We start from the raw sequence: 22,118 nt of genomic DNA, 5'->3' as shown, positions 1-22,118 counted from the left end.
AGTGCCAGCTCCCAAGTCCTGGAGACCAGGTGATGGCAGATGGAGTCAGGGCATGAAATGGGGCCCGGTAGGCAACTGCAGGGGAATGGTAGGCTAAGCCCCATTGGCAAATGTGCCAACTGGCCATCTCCACCACATGAGAGGAGGATCAGCTCACTCTCCTGGTAGCCAGTGTTCAAGGGAAGGCCAAGAGTTGAAATGATAGCCTTTCCTGGAGGCAGGGCAGAACGGCAAGGGCCGGTGTGCAGCCCGCTCATGGCATGTCATCGAGCAACGCTGACCTCAGAACTGACTCTGACGAGCAGAGAAGGTCCTTGGCCCACCGAGGCCTGCACAGGACCAGGTCCCCTGGGCAGGGAGGGCCCTGTGCAGGCTGCTCCTCCCCCACCTTCCCTGGCAACCTACCTGAGGAGGACGGCGAGGAGGGGTGCGGGCTGTCCTCCTGGGCACTCCCCGTCTGAGAGAGCCCGCCTCCAGCCCCACTCTCCTCGGTGACGTTAGAGGAGCCTGGCGTGGTGGAGCGGCTCACCGACTGGGACTCTTGGTCACTGCCCGAGCCGCGCCGCTCATCCAGGCCCACCTGAAGCCCATCATCATCGCCCTTGCGGTCCCGCTTGTGGACGCGGGAGTGCACGACCACCTGGTGGTAGGTGCGGAACACTCGGCCACAGTCCGGGCACTCGGTGGGCTTCTCCTTCATGTTCCCAGGACCCTGCAGGTTATATTCGAGCGCCTGGTTCAGCCCATGTGACAAAAAATCCCGACTGCCTTCTAGAGGGTCGAGTTTGTTTGGCAGGTCTCTCGGATTGCCCACTTTAGTGCTGTGAACCAAATCAGCAGGCATCTTCTGCTTCGAGCCATCTGCTCCCACTAACACGTACTCCCGCTTCTCCTTATCAAACAGAACCCCGGCGTTTGCCAAAGTGTCTTCGTGGTTGCGCTGTAGCTGATGCTCTTTAGACAAGAAGCCATGTTCCATGGCCATACCCCTGGCCATGAGCTGCCAAGCCTGGTAGCTGTTCACCGGGTCCATCTCAGCAGCTTTGGCAGCTGCCTGCAACCGCTCCATGCAGCTGGATTTCAGCGGCGGCACGAGGTTGAGGCATCCCAGGAGGGAGTGCTTGTCACCCTCAGGGACGCCGTGGGCCATGCCGGAGATGGGGGACAGCAGCTTGCCCAGAACCTCCTTCTCCTTCACGGGCAGCTCCCCTTTGCTGTAGAGCTGGCTGGGCTCGCTCAGGCCGGCTTTGTCTGGGGCCATGAAGCCGCTCTGCAGGCAGGAGAGGTACCTGGAGTACAGGTTGGCGTGGGCCTCCTGGGACATGCCCCCCATGGGCACAGGCAGCTCAGGGTCGCTGGGGGACTTGCTCTTCACAGACAGCTTGTTGAGGTGGACTTTCATGTGGTTCTTGAGGAACCAGGGCTCTTTGAAGCGCCGGCCGCAGATCTGGCAGCAGTGCTCGAAGGAGTCTTTGTGCTTCCGCATGTGGCCCTTGAGGAACCACGCCTGGCTGAACACCTGCCCACACACCTCGCAGCGAAACTCGTTGGCCGACTGCTCCCCGCCGCTGTTGGGGCCCTGGCCCTGGGCCGACTCGGCGGTGATGTGCGCCTTCTCCACGTGGCTGATGAGCTCCTCCTCCTGTGAGGCCGCAAAGTCGCACAGCGTGCACTTGTAGGGCTTGTGCAGGATGCGGATGTGGCGGTCCAGTTCCTCCCGCTTCTTGAACTTGCCCTTGCAGAAGGTGCAGCGGAAGCCAGCAGCCGGCGCCACCGGGTCCTCCTGCACGCTGGCCGGCTTGGGCGAGGGCACCGGGTTGGCCACGTCGGGCACGCTGTGGTTGGCAGGCAGGGCCAGGTTGCAGGTGGCCAGAGGGGCCTGCTGAGCATGCGGCAGGGGCTTCAGGTCGGGCCGGGGCTGCAGCAGGCTGCTCTTCATCTGCTTGTCCCGCAGGATGGCCCGCTCCTCCAGTTCGTGCAGCAGGCGGTTCTCCTCGCGCACCCGCCCGCGTCCCTTACCCAGGTTGCCCAGCTTGTGGGTCCGCAGGTGAATCTTGAGGTTCCCCTTCTGCGCCGCCCGGTGGTCGCAGTAGGGGCACTTGAAGGGTTTCTCGCCGGTGTGAGTGCGCATGTGCAGGGAAAGGATGCTGTTGAAGCGGAACCGCTTGCCGCACAGAGGGCACGGGTACTTGCGGTTTTTTCGGGCATCGTCCTCGATGTCGCTCATCTGGGACATGATGCCCAGGTTCTGCCCGTTGAGGAATTGCTGCAGGTCCACTCGCCCATTGAGGCTGGTATCGACATCCCGGCCCAGCTGGTTGGCTAGGAGAGCCATCTGACTGCCCATGGGCTGGCCACTCATGGGCACGTGGGCCTTCTCATCGAGGGGCGCGGGCGTCTTCTCCTCAGGGTTGGGCCGCGGATGCAGCTCGGGGAAGGCATGGCTGAGCTGGGAGGTGATCTGGTGCAACTTCTGACTCATGGCATACTGGCCGTTGAGGACGGGGCCGCTCAGGTGGGACTCAGCTTCCGGTGCCGCCGAGGACACTCCAAGGCACAGACTGGTTTCTTCCATCCCTGAAAATAAAGAGAGAGTTCAGACCTGTGCCAGGCACCGCGGCGCGTGAATCAACAGCGTCTGCTGGTGGGGAATTTGCATTTCATGCCTTACCTACACATAATAATGCTAAGGAATTATAGTCAAAAACAATAATAAAAAAATGAATTATTAAATGCCAATTATGCAATATGGCATTGCTCCTCCAATTTGTTTTGGCGATAGATCGTCTTCCTTGTATTTTCTATTTACAGACTGCAATTATTCATTCACATTTAAATTATTGATGTTTTACCACTTTCAACACCTAATAACAAATCAAGGGTCTACGTGTTGAACTCGTCCTCCTTTCCCCCCCGTCTGGCACCTGCACCTGTTGGATCAGTTCAAAGTTTTCCTAAGAGAAGACCAGTTTTAACAGCAAGACCAAAGAGACTCGCTTGGAAGTTTTGTTTCCGGTTCCTATATCCAACAGACTCGCCATTCTGAGATTAAAGAGATTATTTTACGATTTGCTGCCCCCCCCCAAAAAAAACCCAATGGCATGATATTTACTGGTACATAATAAAACAAGATAATGTTTTGGGAAAAAATAAAGTAAAGGACAGGCTTTAGAACAATAAAAGGGATTTTGCTTTAGTCAACAAAAAGTGCAGTAATATCTCATTAAGCTGATTAGTATGCTGCTTAGAAACAGTGCTAGGTGCTGTAACACATGATTATAATCATAAAAATCCTTCAGTGTTTGCGAGGAAGCATTAACGAGGTATATTAAATTTTAAGGAGACTGCGAGTAGCGGCTTTGCAAACCTCAGAGATTAAGATTTAACCCTTATGTTACGAAACACTGTTATTTTGTCATTTGGTAACTGCGCCCATCAAAAGAAGTATAAATTATCTCATGACGGGATCTTAGTGGATTGTTGAGACTGATCAAATTTGGGTGGGGGCAAAGCCTTCTACCACGTAGTGGGCTCTCCCTGCCCTTCAAACTGGCATGCTCTCCGAGGCACGGACTTTGGGCTAAAAGAGATCTTTTATAGGACTAGATAAAAACCAATTAAAATCCAGGGACGATGCCATAGGAAGTCTCAACCAAGTTTGAGTGTTTTTAATAACTTTCCCAATATACAGTAATGAGTACAAATTGTACCTGCGGTATGTGTTTTGCAGAAAATTAGAACTCAAAGCTGTTTGTTAAACACTAACCCTCAAAGCTGGTCTGCATAATTGTCTTTAATAGTCCTCTTTGTCCCCCTCTGCAGCCTGTGCAGAATGGCTAACACCAGACAGTTCCAGGAGGGACGGACGGAACAGCCCCCTCCACATCAGAGCCTGCGGGGAGCTCAGCTTTGGAAGGCAATGAACCCATGCCTGGGGTCCTTCCATTTCCAGATCTGTCTTCCACCTGAAGAAGTCCAAATTCGCTTCCTGCCATTGGAACAGTTTTTGCACGTCTATCCTCTTTGTATCCCAAGGTTTAGATGCGTTGGCCAGCCAGGTGGTCCAGGAGCAGCGCTTAACTCCAGCCAGGACTGATTCCTGGGCCAAGCAATCCCCCAGGGGGACCTGTGGGGACAGAGCTCAACCGTGGAGGAAGCACATTCAGCCCAGGTGGGGTCTGCTGCCTGCTGGGCCCCCCGCCAGGCAGGCTGTACATGGCATGGAGGCTCTCCACTGGGAGACCTGACTTCCTTGGCAAGAGGACAGGGGCTGTGAATCCATCTTGCAAGGGAAGGGAAGAAAAAGACATAGGTGTTTATTTCCAGGAAGGAGAGAACATGTAAGCGTGGTACAGGGCTACTGTGTCCATGAACAATGACATGGACCACCGCACACACTCATTCAAACACACATAGGCAGCTAGTCACTTGTAAAGAAGGCTTCCGATTTGCCCTCTTTCCTTTTCCTTTCTGGTGGCAGTCGGCACTCAAAAAGAAACAGGCCCATTTTGAAGACTGGTCAGAAAGCAGTAATTTCTTATGGAGAGTCTTGCATTATTCAACAAACTTGCTGAGTTCCCCCTGTGTGCCAGGCCCTGACCCTGGCACGGCAGATGTGCTGGTGGACAAGCCTGGCTGGCCCCAGCACGCGTGGCACCCTCTGGCCAGCAGGGAGAGCAGGCCCAAGCTGCTGGAGCAGGACTGTGCTTGGAAGGCTCTCGGGGGACTCTAGCAGGCCCCCAGGGTCCTGTCTGGAGCCCTTCCTCCGCTGTGAAGCTCCATCTAGCTGTGCTGGCTCCTCTCCTGAGCAAACACCGATCATGACCCTAAAGCCACTTGGGAGTGCTCAGAATTCCACCCAACAGCTCTGGGGAAGTTTGGAAAGTCCAAAGCCAACATGGCTGGCCCACTTCCAAAGGCTGCCCAGTTGGCCAGCTCAGAAGACACGAATCCAGGAAGACGGGCTATTTTCAGGTTGCTGCTGATGAGATGATGCCAATTCAGCAGGAGGGAGAGGAGGCTGAATGTGCAACACAGCAAGACTGCAAATCAGGTTGGATGACGGGCATGAAGTTGAAGACCATCCCCGCCATTCATGCAGGGCAAGTTAACAGCTCAACTTGTCAAATAGTGAGTGTGGGGAGTTTCAAGTTAGGTTTGGATATGGAATTCTCTTATTATGCTCAAAACGATTTTTTTTCAGAGTCAACAAAGCTTTTTTAAAACCCCTTTAAGCAACTGGTCTCCAGGTGCCGTCGTTGAGCAAAGAATGTTCTAGAATGTGCAAAGGCACAGTCGCTCCTTCTCTTCATGTAGGTCTCAGCTCTCATATCCCCTTCTCACAAAGGCCCTCTATGCCCACCTTGTCTGAGATTGACACCCTCAGCCTCTCTCATCCCATCATCTGACTTTCTTTTTTATAGCACTTGCCACTAGGACAAAGTTTTCTTGTTGACCCTTTTGCAGATGTGCTTTTTTTCCCATGAGGGCAGGATCATGTCTGTCTTGGTCACAGATGAAGCCTTGGGGCCTAGACAGAGCTGGCTTATTGTAGGCTCAGTATTTTCTGGCTAAATAGATGAACTGATGAAGAGACCCTACAGACATACCCAAGAAAGAAGGCCAGCCCGTAGGAGAACCACTCTCACCCCAACCTCAGGGGACCCAAACTCAGCTTCTGCACAAGTCCATGAACATCCACAATCAGAATCTGTCACAGTTGGAAGGGTCTCGCTACCACCCAGATCCTGGGGGTCCAGAAACCACCAGAGGAGAGCAGCCCCAGCACCAGCTCTTTCGCTACACGTGTCAGTGGTGACTAGCCCAGCTGCTCGCCCCAGGAGACAGAGAGCAACTGTCCCCTTCAGAACTTGACCCCACATCACGGGATCCGCGGGAGAACTTAGAATTTCAGCAGAGCTGGCCAGCACCAAGGAGATGCTCTGAGGATCACAGCCCTGTGCAGAGCCCCGCTGTGAGGCAGGGCCACAACAGACATTCACCTCAGAATGCCCTGTGAGACCCGACGCCCTGTGACTCCACGAGCAGGTGCAGGTGCTGCGAAGGGTCAGTCATAACCAATGCCAGCTGCTAGACTCAGAGCAAGAAAGGGGAGCATGAGTTCTTGGAAAGAGCACAGGGTAATTGGTGTGCTGTCCCTGGGCCAAAGCAGCCGAGGCAGGACGAGCTGGCCCCAGGCCCGGGCTGGGACTCAGAAAACCTGGGTCGGCCCCAATTTCCCCAGCCTTGACACTTCACCCATCTGGAATTCATTTACCCCTTATCTCAGTCATTCAGTAAATATTTGCCAGGAGCCTTCTATGTACCTGCCCTCAAGGGCCTCTGGTTCCAAGGGGCCAGTGCAGGCAAGGCCACCAACAACAGAGAAGCCACGAAAAGGCCTCTGAGAGGCTGAATCCAAAGTTCAGAGAAAGGAGAAGCCACTGCAGCTGCGGTATACAGGTGGGTGTGCGAGTGTGTGTGTGTGTGTGTGCACATGGAGTATATCTGTGTTGGGGGAGGGACATGGATTCCCCAACTGGCAGCACTCTAGAAACTTACACACATGCTACCCTGGGAACTGAAGGGATCATTTATCCCGCTGTTACAGGACGGGATCCAACTGCAGCCCCTGGAGCACAGGGCAGGGGAGGGGGTGCTGCGGCAGGGGGTCCTCACTCCGATGGAAGGGGTCCTTACTCCTTCCACCAGCCCTCAGGGGGCAATCACAGAGCCAACGCCTTCCCTTTCGGACCACCTGCTCCCTCACACACCCTGCAGACAGCGTTCCTGGCGGGGCCTCGTGCCACTGGATGCTCCCCTTGTCCTGACATTGGGCAGACACCACGTCTACACACAGTACCACCCCACACGGTCATTGACACCCGGAGCACTTTTCTCCATGAGCCCAACCCCTCCTTTGCTCCCAGCCCTGGCTCTGGACTCATTACCCCGGGATCCAGCAGCTGAAGGAACCACATTAAAGAGCTGGGAGCCAGCACAGGGTGGGCTGTGATCCTGGGCTTAAGGCAACTGGGTAGCCGGGACCTTCTGAGGAACCTACACAATAACCCCTTTAAACCTGTCACCAGGTAGCAAAACCCTTAGCACAACTAAAAGCAAGTAAACAAACTACTAAACACTGAGAACAGCTCGCCCCAGGTTCAGCTCACAGCCCCAGCCCAACGCATAGCAGGAAGGTCAACAAACCCTGGTAGACTGATGGAAGGAACAAATGCATACGCCATTTACCTGACTGCAGAAAGGCAGCCGAGTGTCCTTACCTGGACAGTGAGAGCCCGCTGTGAACTGTCAAATCTGGTGCATTGTCCCTCCAACATGGAAACATTAGAGCATTCCACCCCAGTCCTGATCGTCCCTGAGCGCCAGGGTCATGGTGGGCCACTGCTGGCACTCAATGTGACTGTCAATATTGACAAAGAACCAGGTTTGGGCCTGAATCCTGGCCACTGTGGCATTCCTCACCATGCTGTGGAAATGCCTGGGCGCCTCTTTGGCACACAGGCAGGGGCCCCGGCTTCTGAAGGCTAGAGGCTTTCTTCCTGAGCTATGCAATTCCACATTTCATGACCAGGGTGTTCTCAGCACAGGAAACCCACCATCGGGTACACAGATTATCAAAATACATTCTGTCTCATCATTCCCATCATTGCAGGTACAGCGAGCCATTCAGCTGCCTGCGAGGGTGCTAATGGTTATTTTGATTTTGCATTTCTGCCTTCAAGACTATTTCCTGTGATCTCAATGACAAAAGTTTTCGCTTAACTCTTCCAATAGAGAATCTAATTGTATCTTTCACTCAAAATGAAATTTAAAACTATCAGGACACCAGAAATGCCAGCTGCTACGAGTCTAAATAAATTTTACACAAAAACACAGTTTCATTTTGCTAGCACAGAAAAAAAAAGTAATCTTATGAATAGTCCAAAAAATACAGATCTTGCCAATAAGTTGCATGAAAGAGTTTTATCCTTATACCATGAAAAAGAATAGCTCAGAAATAAAATGACTTTCAAAATAACCATTTCAACTGGATTTTTTAAAATGAAACGTTGTTGTCTAGCCAAGCACAACTAGATATTTCCTTCTTTATCCCCGTGGTGAAGGTGCTGTCCTGGAAACTTGGAGCAGCCCCACAGCTCCCAGTCGCGGGCAAGGGCAGAGATTTCGGGCTCACAGCGAGGATTTCTAACATCATTGTGGATAATGTTACTCAAAACCACATCACAGCACGCGGCTGTGGTCGCACATAGACCCCTTCCTGGGGTCCACAGGACCCTCGGCCCTTCCCCACAGCCCACCTCGCTTTCTTACACTTTGGGTAAGCAGTAATTAAGACAACTTCACCTAGAATACAATGGCTCCCTATTAAATACTATTTTTCCAATTGTTGTAGCTCAAACTGTTTAACCAAGGTTGTTATAAGCATAATACGCTCCTGTTCTGAAATACAGAACACCAGACCACTGAACCTTTTCAGGGTCATTAAACAGCTGTAAACATTATTACAAAAATAAACCAGAGATTTCATGCTTACATTTTGGCCTAGAGCTTGCTATGCTGAGCAAGTACATTTTTTTCATCTCTTACAATCAACGCTGGTGACATTTGGGCATCCAAACAAATTACATCACACACATTACTGAGGTGGGCAGGATGCTGACGGTTTATTTGCCAGATGATTAATAGATAAACAGGAGGGCAGCGTGGCTGACCTGCTCTGTTTTGACTCATGTGTAGACAATGCTACGAGACAGGGCCAGAAAGAGTTAAAACCTGGCTGAATCTATTCATGAAAATATGATATTCAAATCGGGCCGTGTAACCTGGAGAGTCAAGTTGGAGAGTCTGGTCAAACTTTCCAAATTCCCCTTGTGGATGGAATCTTGGCCAAAGTCAAGGCCTTCACTGCCTCGAACCGTGAGTGGGACTAAGCAGGGCTGGCCCCACACGTGGTCCCACGGAGCCCAGGCAGCTTCCATGTTGGTGGGACAAGAGTTGGAGGACTCGGAACAAGAAAAAGGAATAAAAAGTGTCCTCTCTTTGAAGACTTTGGATGATTTCAAAATTCTCAAAGGCAAAGAGTTCTCTCCAGCATGTTGGCTTTTGGAGTCTGGGTTGAAATAATAGCCCAGAACCAAAGACAGACAATGAGCACATCAGATGGGAAAGGAAAATACCCACAGAGCTTCTCCCGGCCACCTTCTCAGGGTAGAGAAGACCTCCGGTCTGAGTTCCTGACTCACTATCTGCCAACACCACACAAAGCCAAGCAAACAGATGATGGAGATAGAATTAGAGCAACTTCATATGGGGTGGTCGTTAAGACCATGGACGTGGCTGACCCGGTGGCGCAGAGGTTAAGTTCGCATGTTCCGCTTCTCACCGGCCCCGGGGTTCGCCGGTTCGGATCCTGAGTGTGGACATGGCACCGCTTGGCACGCCATGCTGTGATAGGCGTCCCACATATAAAGTAGAGGAAGATGGGCACGATGTTAGCTCAGGGCCAGGCTTCCTCAGCAAAAAGAGGAGGACTGGCAGTAGTTAGCTAAGGGCTAATCTTCCTAAAAAAAAAAAAAAGAAGACCATGGACTTGTCAGGCAGATTAATCTCTCAAAAAACACAAATAATAATAACGGTCATCATCACCATCTTCATCATCCTCACATCTTCATCATCATCACCACCCACATCAGAAACAGTATCCTCATCCTCAACAGCTTCCTCATTGTAATTCCTCCTTGCAGCGCCATGTGCCAACTCTGGGCTAGGGGCTTCACGGTCGTGACCTCCTTCAGTCTTATACCACCTTAGATGGGAGAGACTATACTATTCCCACAGTAAAAATGGAAAAACTAAGACGCAGAAAACTTAAGTCCCACAAAGTCATACAGCTGGGAAGCCTGACTCCAGAGCCCAAGCAAGGCTGACAGACGCCAGCTCCTTCATTTGTGAAACATGTGGGGAAAAAAGAAGTCACAGCCATGGGAAAGCTCAAAGCAGGCCAAGAACCTTCCCAAACGCGTGTGACAGGAAGTGGGAACATGCAGTACACTCCAGAGAAAGCATCTCATGGGGCTGGCATGGGCAGGGTGAGTGCAGGAGGGCACTGCAGATCTAGAAATGTGGCAAGTCTGTGACTCGAGGGTTGGGGAGAGAGGGTCACACAAAAAGGGATTTTTTAGCATCTTGTTTTCTTAATCCCATAGGGGCTAATACACTATCCTACGTTCTCCTGTCCTGTGTCAGGTGGGTTACTCCCCCAACCAGACTGGAGTAACAGGAAGAGAATGACATCTGCAGTCCCATTAATGGGCATCCAATTGCCAGTTCTTCCGCAGCTATCTGTCTGACCTTCGGCACCTGCCAGAGCCTCCGTTTCTTTGTCTCTAAAATGGACTGAGATTAACTGTCCTCCACACTTCACAGGGTTAGAGAAGGTGAACGGGATGGTGGGAGAGAAAATGCGGCACTTAAATTATAGAATGCTGTACCTCTGCAGTAACCTTTCTCAGGTGCCAACCAAGGCGCTCAGCATAGCTTTCGAGATCCAGAAAGATCTTTAACCTGGGAGTGGAGTCAATTCCAGGAGGTGAAGGACGTAACCAGGGCACCACCAAGGCACGTGAAAGCCGTTAGTAGGAACTCATTCACTGCCAACTTTACTGGTGCATCCGCAAGGCGGGCATTTTTGAATGCCTACGTGTGGCAAGAAGTGGGGCAGATCTAGACATCCACAAGAAAGACCAGGGCCCTGCCTTTGGAAGCTGACTCAGGAGGGGGGATAGCTAGACCCAGGGGGACAACAGAGTGGGGTCAAGTGCTGAAACGGAGGAATCTGCAGCATGCTGTGAGGCTCGGCACAGTGGGGTAGGGGTGCAGGGGAGAGAAGGGGAGGAAGACCAGTGGGGATAACGACTGGTCTGATAAAGGACTGGCCGAGCGTTGAGGAGGTCACTTGACAGAGAAGAGTGGGAAGGGCATGTGGGACAGAGGGATCAGCATGCGCAAACAGGGACTAAGCATGCAATGTTCTGGGGAAAAATGGGAGATGGGGGGGGAAGTGGTGGGCCAGGCGCAGACGTGAATGTCAATCCATGGAGTATGGAGTTTATATTTAGGGCAAAACAGAGGCTCCAGCAGCTCTTAACAGAGTTGCGGCATAATATGCGTGCCTCACGCTGCTGCCAGGCCGCACGAGCAGTATTCTACCCAATGTGGATCAGAGAAAATGGAGAAAAACAAAGGGTGAAAATAAACCCCTGGACCACAAACCAAACATCTGAAGGCTGATGTTCTCATCATGGCGGGGCTTCCCGTGCATGAGAGAAGAGGATACACCAAGTTTAGCAGAAGGCATTGGTCTCCCCTCTTCCTCTTTCTAACAGCAAAACACGGACGAAGGGCCACTCCTCAAATCTCCAGCGGCCCACCCCTACCTCTGCAACTGCAGCAGCCCAAACCCATCCCGCACGTTCCATCCTGTCCCTTGCTCTGGGAAGCCTTCCTGGATTTGCCCCAGGCCGGAGGTGATCAGTCAGTGCTCAGAGCTCGCATGCAGTTGCTCTGGAACTGTCAGGAGGCCTCCAAGGTGCGCTGTGGTGCACAGCTCCTGGAGGCCATGCTTCCTCTCCCCCTCTGCTGAAGCAGGCATCTTAAGGCATCCCGTCAGCCCCGTCTGTAGCTCCTGGAGGAACCAGCCCCGGCAAAAGCTAGTCCTCTAAGCTTCTGACGATCACAGTGCCAGAGAGGGAGGTGGCCCAGAGCAGCACAAGAATGGACAGCGTTTTGGGAGCAACAGCCCAGGCCTCTACCCCAAGAATCCATGCCATGAAGTGGTGCATCCCATCTCTCATCCCAGATGGGATGCTGTGAAAGGAAACGACCCCCTAATCCACTGGAATTGATTTATCTTAACTGTGTCCACCCTATCAGGGAAAGCAACAAAAACTATATATATATATAAGCTTTTAATGAATGACCTACCTTTAAAATGAAATCGCAAAACTGAAAAAGATACCAGCAGTTGTCATGAAGTGTATTGATTATTTCTCTCCCGCTGGCTTTCTCTCTCCCTTTTTAAACTGACTCCGTCATGGCAGGAAGTTAGATATTTAATCCCCTATTAACCCGCCTTGGCTCCCTGCTCGGCCTCAGCACACAGCGGATGCCCCAGAACAAAACGGGGGCCCGGCACCCACAGGCCTCGGCAGCCCCTTCCCCCCGGGGGCCGCAGGGCCAGGGCGCAGGCGCTGAGCGACACCCCCCACCCTTCACCCCTGATTAAAGCCGTTTAAATCTGAGCTCTTCTGGACTATGATAACGTGTCGAACAGTTTATTTTCATTTCACAGAAGCCTCAGATTTGATTTGGTGCAAAACTAAATATAATGTAGAATGCACATATGCAAGAATGATCAAAAAGGGCCTGATTTTGAAATATTCATAGAAATCAGCCCAGGGAGATTTGTTCACAGGGGCACCTGTCGAAGACGTAAGCTCAGATACACATCATCTCCTAAGTGCACACACTGATCACTGAACAAAATCCAGGAGCACCAGCCGGGCCTCTGCTGCCCACAACTGCTGGGCTGAGGCCGACAGATGGTGCCTGGCCGAGGACAATGTCCTTTTTGGCCCTTGCAGTCTCCACTTCAGCATCTCTGGCTCCTGTGCAGGTCACCAGGCTGGGCTGGCCTCACCTCTGCTGGGCCAGACTCCTGGGAGAGGAAGAAGACTGGCCCATGGGCCCCGACCAGAGGCGCAGGAACCGTCTGCTGGGGTCAGCCAAGCTCAGACACAGGGGTTGCTGTCCCAGTACTGGGTGTCACCGCCACACACAGATGGACTCCAGGGACACGAGCAATTTCCAACCACCCTCAGGAAAGAGGGGGAGCAAAGACAGACACCCCAGTTCACATGCGCTTGAGGAGGGGGCACCCTCTGCTCATCCCACTGAAACCTATAGGTGTCTGGAGAGGAGATTCGACTTTCTCAGGGAGCAGATCGGGACTCGGCACCCTTTCACACATATCAGTCCGCCCATCTGGAACCCTCTCCCTGTAATCCCAACTTACTGTGCCCTGTCATCGGGTGACAGATTAAATGCCGCCTCATCCAGGAGGCCCTCCTGGATGCCCCAGGTCCCGGGAAGGAGCCCCCCGTCTATCTCCTTGCCCCTCGCAGTGGCCTTCACACTGGGTTGGCTTTGTTTGTACTTGTCCAGAAGCTCCATGAGGGTGGGGACCATGACCATCAGCTTCACTAGGTGCCCCCAGCACTGGCACTGAGCTAAGCACAGAAGATGTACTCAACAGGCCTTTGCTGAATGGATGAGTAAAGGAGCAAGCCAACGAATAAATGATTGAATGAAGAAGTGAATGAGTAAATGCACAAACAGACAAGCCACAAACACTGCAGGCCTGGGGCGCAGCATCTATCCTTGGGGAAAGCGGGAGACCCAGGGGAGAAAGACTGAGCACAGGCCATTCCTGGACCACAGGGCAGACCGTGCCCTCTGCTCCTCCAGCCACAAGCCTGGTGAGGGGCTTGTTCCACAGAGCCTTATCTCAAATGTCTCCCCCTCCACGCAGCCACTCCCAATCCCCCCCATTCCCGCTCCCCAAAAGAGCCCATCCCACTCCATCTCATGGTGGATCAGCTGGGTCCCTGTCTCACCACCCCCCGCCTGTCTGGGACCTCCGGGGACCCATATCTGACCCAACCCGATGCTGTGCCCATAACATGTACGTACAGATGCTGGCTAGATGGATGCCAAACCCCTCAGCCTGCCCTTCACAAACCCCACACTTCTTTGATTCCTCTCCTTCCTTCGGCACACTCATACTGGTTCATGCAAACACTCATTCATTCCACAGTTCCTGACGATTCACTGTGTGCTGGGCACCGTGCTGGGCTCTGCAGAGAGAATCAGAAACACTGCCCTCCTGAAGTTCACCATCCAAAGGGCAGAGGGACCCACAACATCAGCCACAGAGATCACGACAACATCAGAGCATCGTTCACTCGCCAAAGGGTCAGGGGACTGGGAGCTTCCCAAGGGCAATGACGATACCTTGTTCGTCTGTCTCTGAGTACCCTCAGGGAGGGTCTCTTGTCAGGATGGCACTGCCACTCCCTTCCCTGGGCTCACTCCACTCCGAACCTCTGCTGACACCTCCCTCCCCGACCCCGGATCCCATCACCCCAAGATCGGGTCCTTACACATACTCAGGACTGAGAGGACCAATGAGAACGGAACGTCACATCTTCTCTCTGTGACAATGCACTCCACGGAGCAGCGAGCCCATGCAAAGCAGGCCTTGGAAGTGCGCATTGAATGGACACCCTCCCCAACGCAGGGGCACTGGCCTGCTCGCCCTGGGGCTCCCTGCCATGCAATAGGGCTGGGCATCCTGGACAACTGGCTATGCCCCCACCCCTATACCAAGTGGGCCTGCACCCTCCCCTGCGAGCTCCTCCACCCCCCCAAGCCTCACGGCACCCCAGCCCAGACAGCCCAGGTGCCACGGCCCACTCTGAGTCACAGCTTCCCATCTGTAAACCAAGGAGGCTGACCAGGTTGGCCACTTCCCTCAGCCACTCAGTCTCTCCTCCAGTTTCCTGATTTATGCCTCTGCGGCCCACCTGACAGAGAGGGGACCTCCCAGGCAAGCCCTGACCCTGAACCATCACCAATCACAGAGAACGGCTGGAGTTGAACTTCACTGATGCTAAACACCAGGGGAAACATTAAAAATGAAGCGATTAATGTTTCTCTTCTTACAAGGGAGGAAACGCCATTAGCGGGCTGGTGCATGGCCATCAGCGTGCGGTCAGTCCGCCCTGCCCTGGACGGGCTGCACTTTACCGTCCGATCACGACACCAAGGCCCCCACTCAGGTGGACAGGAGGGGCTTCCTCAGGGGAGGCTTCCAGAAGCCGGGGCGTTCTCACTTCAACAGCTTGGAGCGCAGGGATGGACCGCTCAAGCCGCAAGCAGAGGCAACAGGGGTCAGCAGCCCGGCAGCTGACGTTACTCTGTGGGGGCCCAGAGGAGCTTCTTTTCTGGGACTCAGTGTGACGAATAATAACGGATGCTGCTGCTAGAGGGGAACCGTGTCTGATCCCCAAAGAACTGAAGGCCCATGAGCTGCAAGGAGGTGCTTCCTCAGGCGCGCCTCTGTGACACAGGGGCCACGAGAAGCCCCTGGGGAGGACGGAAGGAGGTGATTTAGGTGCAGTGCTTAAAGCAGGGCCTGGCACAGAGCGCCCTCTGTCAAGGTTGCTGCTGCAGCTGTGACCACAAGGACCACCGCACATCCACAGTGCCGGGCCCACAGCCACGCTCTGTCCCAGTCAGCCACCATTCCAAAGCCTCCTGGAAGCTAAGCTCTGCCAGGGCCACGTGGTGGCTGGGGTCCCTCACCTTTTTTCTTTTTGAAAGCACTTGCAGTTAATGGGGAAAAGTTGAACACCCTCATTGAAATCTGGACAAAAGACGTGAAAAGGCAGGTGACAGAAGAAATGGAATTTGGCTCATCACCATAAAATGTACTCCTAACTAGAGAACAGAGAGACTCCAATTAAGACAAAGTGCCATTTTAAAATAATTCTATCAGAGATTGTACCCAGACCTTGGGAGGACCCTAAATTTCCTCCATGGAATCATGGCACCCCCAGCAGGGAACAGGGGAGAAGTTACAGTGGCCCGTTCCGACCACAGCTTCCCTCCAAAGTCAAAGTCAGAACCCAGAGCTACTACACAGGGTTCTTGAACATCACTGACTAGCAGGCAGGAAGCCGGTCTAGGGAGGTGAGCATTCTAGAAAGTGCTTTCCCAAGAAAAGGCACTGGCGTCAGCAGACGAAGCCTGTGCTTCTGCTACCCAGAGAGACCTATCAGAAAGCATCCCACAGCCTGCCCAGGCTGGTCTGCGGGCAGCAGGTTGTGTCCGGGTGGGTACAGCTAGAGCCCACCCACCTGCGCCCTGGGGGGTGATGGCCCTGAGCCTGGAGCCAGCCCGTTGTTGCCTGCTCTCCCTGGCACCCATGGGCTATCTCCATCTACGTACAACAGGCAAAGGCTAAAAGTCACTGAGTTTACACCAAAGACGCCCACCAAATGCCTCCCCCAACTCCATCCAACCACAGCTTCCGCCACTTTCCCCGCATTCTCCGCAACGACCTGGGGAACACTTCTCCTTCCCACAAACAAGATCTGCGCACACCTTCTCTCTGCATGGAGACGAGGGAGGGGATGCAAGACAATGGTAGGTGGAAAAGTGCGAGAAACCTCAGAGACCAACTAGCTCCTAGTCATTTAGTCTAATGTGCCCATTTCACAGACAGGAAAACGGAGACCAGAAGCTAGGTGATGACCCACCTAAGGTTACATAGCAAGGTAATAGATAAGTGTCTGTGTCTTACTTCACTTGCTTACCTCCTAAGCACTTAAGATATTTAGTAGATGCTAAGTAAATACTGGATAGATGGAAGGATGGATGGATGGAAGGATGGATGGATGGATGGATGGATAAAAGAAAAAGTAATGCACAAATAGACAGATAGTGCAACCAAGAAATTCTTGAGTGCTCTTGCCTCTAACTTGTAGGCAGCTAAATGGGGGTCAGTTTCTACGAAAAGACTTCAATGACAGTCCTTCCTCCTGCTGGACTCCAAGCTTGCCAATCTCTCTTGTTTTCCTAATTCCTTCTCCAACCATAAAATATAAAACTTAACTCCTGATTATGTCATGTGCCTTGTGTATTGACCAGCCTAGGGGTCCTTAAGATCAGGAAGCCTGTCAGCCTGGACTCCCCTGCCTTGGGCAAAGCCCAGGGCATGGCGTGAAGCCCATGAACTAGCTGCTGAGGGCTGCGTCTCTGCCCGCCTCGGGGATGGGAATCCTCCCGGGCAGCACCTGTAGGGGGGTCTGAGGCTGCAGCCAGGGTGCCCAGGATGCAAGAAGTTCAGGATAAAGATTCCCCAAAAGTCTTTTCTGAGAAAACAAGCAAGAAGAGCAGGGATGGAGTCGGGCCAGAGACGCCCCCACTCAGAAACACACACACTCAGAAACACATTGCAGGGGGCACGACGGACTGTTGCCATTTGCTCATTCGTGTGTTTGATTTGCATCAAATTACATCAGGTTGATGTGATGTAACATGACATCCCCCCATGAAACGCATAAATCAAGGCACCCCATAAATTTAAAGGGATAGAGCTCTTTTCCAGAAGTGGCTAATTACTCATAAACAGCAATATTTTATTGCCGTTAAAAGTCAGTAGCAGGTTTTTAATGGTCAGAGCGTTTTGTAACTCAAGCTTTTCACAGCACAGGCCTCGAGAAGCCAAGCATTACCTGTTTGTAGCTCCCTCGAGGGTCACAAAGTTCTCGCCACCTCTGGACCACCTCTGGGGAGGCTCCCACAGCCACGCCCAGCTGGGGGTCTTACCAGCCCCGACCCACCACAGTTCTGCCTGTGAAGGGGCCCCCTGAAAACACCACCCCCTGCTTGGGCCTTTCAGTGGGACCTGGGACTTACTGCCCACCCATGGGGACGCTTTCCCGCCCGCACCACTGGGGAGCAGAGTCACCAAGGTCCAGACTCTCCGCCAACTGCAGAGGCTTGAACAGACATCCGTGCCCCTCAGCCCACGCCCACCACAGTCTCTGCAGGAGGCAATCCCTCTCTTCCTCCTCAGCCCCGGGGCTTAGGTGGCATATAGCTAACCCCCAGGCCCTAATTGTGGATTAATTTGAGCCAATCAGAATATCCCATCCCCTGGCCTTGGTGATAGGATCAAGGCTCAGTATGCGACCAAATTCAAGCCAATGAGAGTGAGAGCTATGGCTTGTCAGTGAACTACAGATGCTTCAGACACTCTCCAGTGAGGTCTGGAGCTTTCGCAGCTATTTTGCTCCCATGAGTCTGACACTTCTGGGGGTGAGGGTATAGCGCTCTGGGACAAGGCCAACGCCAAGGAGGTAGAGGAGAGAAGCCAGCTGTTCAGTGACATAATTTGAGCTCCTGGATCAAATGGCCCCTGACACTGAACCATTTACATGCTTTACAGTTACATGAGCCAATAAAATCTCCCAGTGCTTTAAACTGATTTGGGTTGGATTTCCTATCACTTGAAACCAAAGGAGTCCTGGCTGATAAAAGACCCCATCCTTTCTTCCAGACACCCCTCCGTCTTGCAGCTACCACTCTCTTCATCCAGCCTTCTCCCTGCCCCAGGATCACACCGACTCACTCGCATCTTTGCCCTCTTACCCTGAGCACATTTAAATCTAGACCAGCCACGCCCAGAAGGTTCCATGCACACCCTAGGGTCCGGAGCCACATGCTGGCTGAGTCTCTTCTGGAAGTTTCTGGTGTGAAATGGAAGAGGAAGGCTGAAGCTTCTCCTGTGTGCCCTGGACACAATGAGCCCTGTACCACGGGCACCAAGAAGGCACGGCTCACCCTCTCCAGCTGCCCCCGCCAGTTGCCAAGGGGTCTGGGATTCCTCCACTAGGTCTCTGCCACAGGGCTCTTCTCGTCTGCTTCAAGGAGCAGAGGTTTCACGTAAGTTTGGTCATGACAGTCCAGGAGTCCTCAGGAGGTCTGCATGCATCTGACAGGCTCCCCTGTGCACAGACAGCCTGTGCACGTGCTGCTGCTTCTGCAGCCATCCTGCCTCCCCCCTCCCACACCAGCTGACTTCTCCTGCAGATCTACAGCCAAAGGTCACTTTCCCAGGGATGCCCCCAACCTCTCTAGACCCCAAAAAGGCCCTATGACCCACATTCAGAAACCCGCCTGCTCAGCTGACCGTTACCCACGCTCAATAAAGACGGTGGCTGGCTGATGAAGGAAAGTGAAACCCTAGAATCTTCCATGGTCATCAGTTTTATGGTTTTCAAAGTGCTTCCTCGTCCACCATTCCCCTTGCTCTCTCTGTCCACCCTGCACTCTATGGATTCCCAGCCCCTCTTCATGTACAGAGAGCCCAGAGGGACCAGGCTCCAACCCAGGGCAGGCCCTCTGCTGCCCACTGTGCGTGTCAGGGGGTGTGAGCGCACGTGAGCTCTTGGGGCTAGAAACGCGGCACCTGGAGCAGAGGGAGAATTAAACAGAGAATGAAAATGAGCCACAGCCAGGCCTTGTCTCCAGCCATCCCTGTGGCCCAGAGACAAAGTGTCTCTGAGCTGGCATTAGCTAAGTCTCAGGGTGGCCACCAGGAGCAAACCTCTCCCGCCCCCGGCGTGTACTCACTCGAGAAGGCAGGCAGCCCAGGCCCCCAGCAAAGCACATGGGACAGGATTGAGAACGTGTCCCGCAGACCCTGGCAATCTTGCTCCGTGTCACTTCTTCCAGAGGCCACACTAACTCTGGCAAGGAGCCTAAGACCCCAGTGCCTGGCCTCCCCTGGAATCCTGGTCATGTTACTGCTTGTCTGCCTGCCCACCTGCCCCCACTGCCCTCCCGCCCTCTGCAGCCACCACTCCCCTGGCCCACGCCCCACCACAGCTGCTGCAGCTGCCAGCCTTGCTTCTGCTGGAGCCTCCAGGAGGGAGCCCTGCCCTTGCGTGCCCTTCGCACAGGCTAGGCAGGCCCTCCGTGGCTGGGGACAGATTGAGAAGGTTCTGCAGTGCCTGTCATCTCACTCCAGAAACCCAGCTGGCCAGGGACCAGCATGTGCAACCTCTGATCTACAAAACTGCTCATTCACCCCCAGCAGCCCTGGACCCCACAGGCCCCCAGGCCCAGTAGTGACGGAGAAAAGGGGTTTACAGATCCATTCGTTCACTCATTCATTCAGTAAACTTGGCACAAAATTGCCACTTGTTCAATTTCGGCCTCTTCCAATAGCCATAAACTCCGCAATGGTAGTGACAATGTCTCCCACTGTTATTGCCATATCCCTGAGGTCCACTTGCATGCTGAGGGCACCTAGCAGAGTTTTCATTGTGAAATATACAGAATGTTCTCCATAAATATTAAGTGGATGAAATGCACGGATAGATGGACAGATGGATGGATGAATAGATGTGTGGATGTGTAGATAGAGGGATGGATGGATGGATGGATGGACAGATGTGTGCATGAATGGATGGATGTGTGGATGGTGAGATAGATGGATGGATGGACAGAGGGATGGATAGACGTGTGCATAAATGGATGGATGGATAGATGGATGGGTGGATGTGTTGATAGGTAGATGGAGAGATGGAGGGATAGATGGAAGGGTAGACAGATGTGTGCATGGATGGATGGATAGATGGATGGACAGATGTGTAGATAGATGGATGGATGGATAGATGAGTAGATGGAGAGATGGATAGACGGATGGCAGATGATAGATGGATAGATGGATGGACTTATATATAGATGGGTAGATGGAGAGATGGATAGCTGGATGGATGGACAGAAGTGTGCATGGATGGATGGAGGGATAGATGGGAGGATAGACAGATGTGTGCATGGATGGATATGTGGGTGGATGGATGGATGGATGGAATGAGTAATGAGCATCTTCTATGTGGTAGGTACTGTGAGGACTGCGGAGATGAGCCTGGACAAGTCTCCTCTAGAAGGCCTGACGCCAAAACTGAGAGCAGGCACAGCACAGAAAGTGCCCCTAAGGGACACACCCTTGCAAGGCAGTGTCAGGAGAATTCAGACAAAGGTGAGGGGAAAAAAATCAGAATCCATCACGATATTGGTTGACAGCTGATAAACTTTTCCTCAGGCAGTAGGCCCTTAGTTTCTTTTCCAGGAGAACTAACAGTCCTAAGGAAGAGAGGGGCCACTCTGTCTGGCGAGCTTTCTGGTGCACCCTGCTGAGACTTGAGTCCATTTCAAACCTCCGGGGTCAATGTGTCCTGTGTGCAGGGCTTTTTCTGCAGAGCTCTGCTTCCTAAAATCCTAAACTCTCTAGCAGCTCAGTAGCTCACCTGTTTCAGAAAATAAATAAAATAAAAATAGTTTAAAAGTGCCTCACAGACCTGTGTTCCCAATTGCAGGCGCCCACACATCGCCTTCCTGAAGCTTCTGCCGTGGAGCTGTACTGCAATAAACCACGTTCACGGTTTTGCCACGTTTTTGTACCCCTGCTAATATTTTTTTAATTAATTCACTATTTTTTACTTTAATGCATTTAAAAGGAAACTATATCATTACCCTAAATGGAAATTTGTATCACTTGCTCTAAATTAAAGGTAATTATAAAAATAAATAAAACGAGAACAATGTTATTAAATTCCGGTGGAACAGTGCTGCCTGCAGGCGGCCCTGGCCCGAGGCCTGGTCCCTGCTACAGAGGGAGGTTGACAAAGGTGGAGGGTGCGAGGACGCACTGGGGGCCGGCGGGGCCTCCTCCTGGAGAGCTGGGGGAGGCTGACATAGGTGGAGGGTGCGAGGACGCACTGGGGGCCGGCGGGGCCTCCTCCTGGAGAGCTGGGGGAGGATGACAAAGGTGGAGGGTGCCAGGACGCACTGGGGGCCGGCGGGGCCTCCTCCTGGAGAGCAGGGGGAGGCTGACAAAGGTGGAGGGTGCCAGGACGCACTGGGGGCCGGCGGGGCCTCCTCCTGGAGAGTGGGGGGAGGCTGACAAAGGTGGAGGGTGCAAGGACGCACTGGGGGCCGGCGGGGCCTCCTCCTGGAGAGCGGGGGGAGGCTGACATAGGTGGAGGGTGCCAGGACGCACTGGGGGCCGGCGGGGCCTCCTCCTGGAGAGCTGGGGGAGGCTGACAAAGGTGGAGGGTGCCAGGACGCACTGGGGGCCGGCGGGGCCTCCTCCTGGAGAGCGGGGGGAGGCTGACAGGGGTGGCTCTTTCGCTCTGTGACCCCGGGCATTTCCCGCGCAGTTTCCCGTGCCTCCTGAAGCTGCCATGGACGCCCCAGTGGCCGGTTTCTCCCTGGTCAGGACAACCCCTCCTTTAGCCAGTGAGGGCCTTCAGATCAGAGTAGACATGGGTTCCTAGGAAGCTCTGAATGCATGAGAATTGACCTTTCCTCCTCATTAAAGAAAAAACTTAATTCGAAAACATACTGAGTCCCCCCTTTCCTGCGTCTTGGGCCCTCCCTGTACTTGTCTGTGACATTTT

At 53.2% G+C, this 22,118-nt stretch overlaps 1 protein-coding gene across 27 annotated transcripts in view; it reads right to left on the bottom strand.

Moving 5' to 3' along the window:
• Positions 1 to 22,118, bottom strand: part of ZNF536 (zinc finger protein 536) — a 420,879-nt gene that overhangs the window by 229,319 nt on the left and 169,442 nt on the right. For all 27 annotated transcript variants that reach the window (XR_011421801.1, XM_023649470.2, XM_070222842.1 and 24 more), the window contains one exon: positions 406 to 2,577. Coding sequence is in view for 26 of the 27 variants with exons in the window: in XM_023649470.2 (XP_023505238.1) it covers positions 406 to 2,575 (2,170 nt within the window). In the remaining variant the exon portion in view is untranslated. The remainder of the gene's footprint in view (positions 1 to 405; positions 2,578 to 22,118) is intronic.

The sequence above is a fragment of the Equus caballus genome, chromosome 10 (genome assembly GCF_041296265.1).
Source record: "Equus caballus isolate H_3958 breed thoroughbred chromosome 10, TB-T2T, whole genome shotgun sequence".
NCBI classification, from domain to species: Eukaryota; Metazoa; Chordata; class Mammalia; order Perissodactyla; family Equidae; genus Equus; species Equus caballus.
The sequence above is the reverse complement of the archived record's forward strand: the minus strand, read 5'-3'. Positions and strand labels throughout refer to the sequence as shown.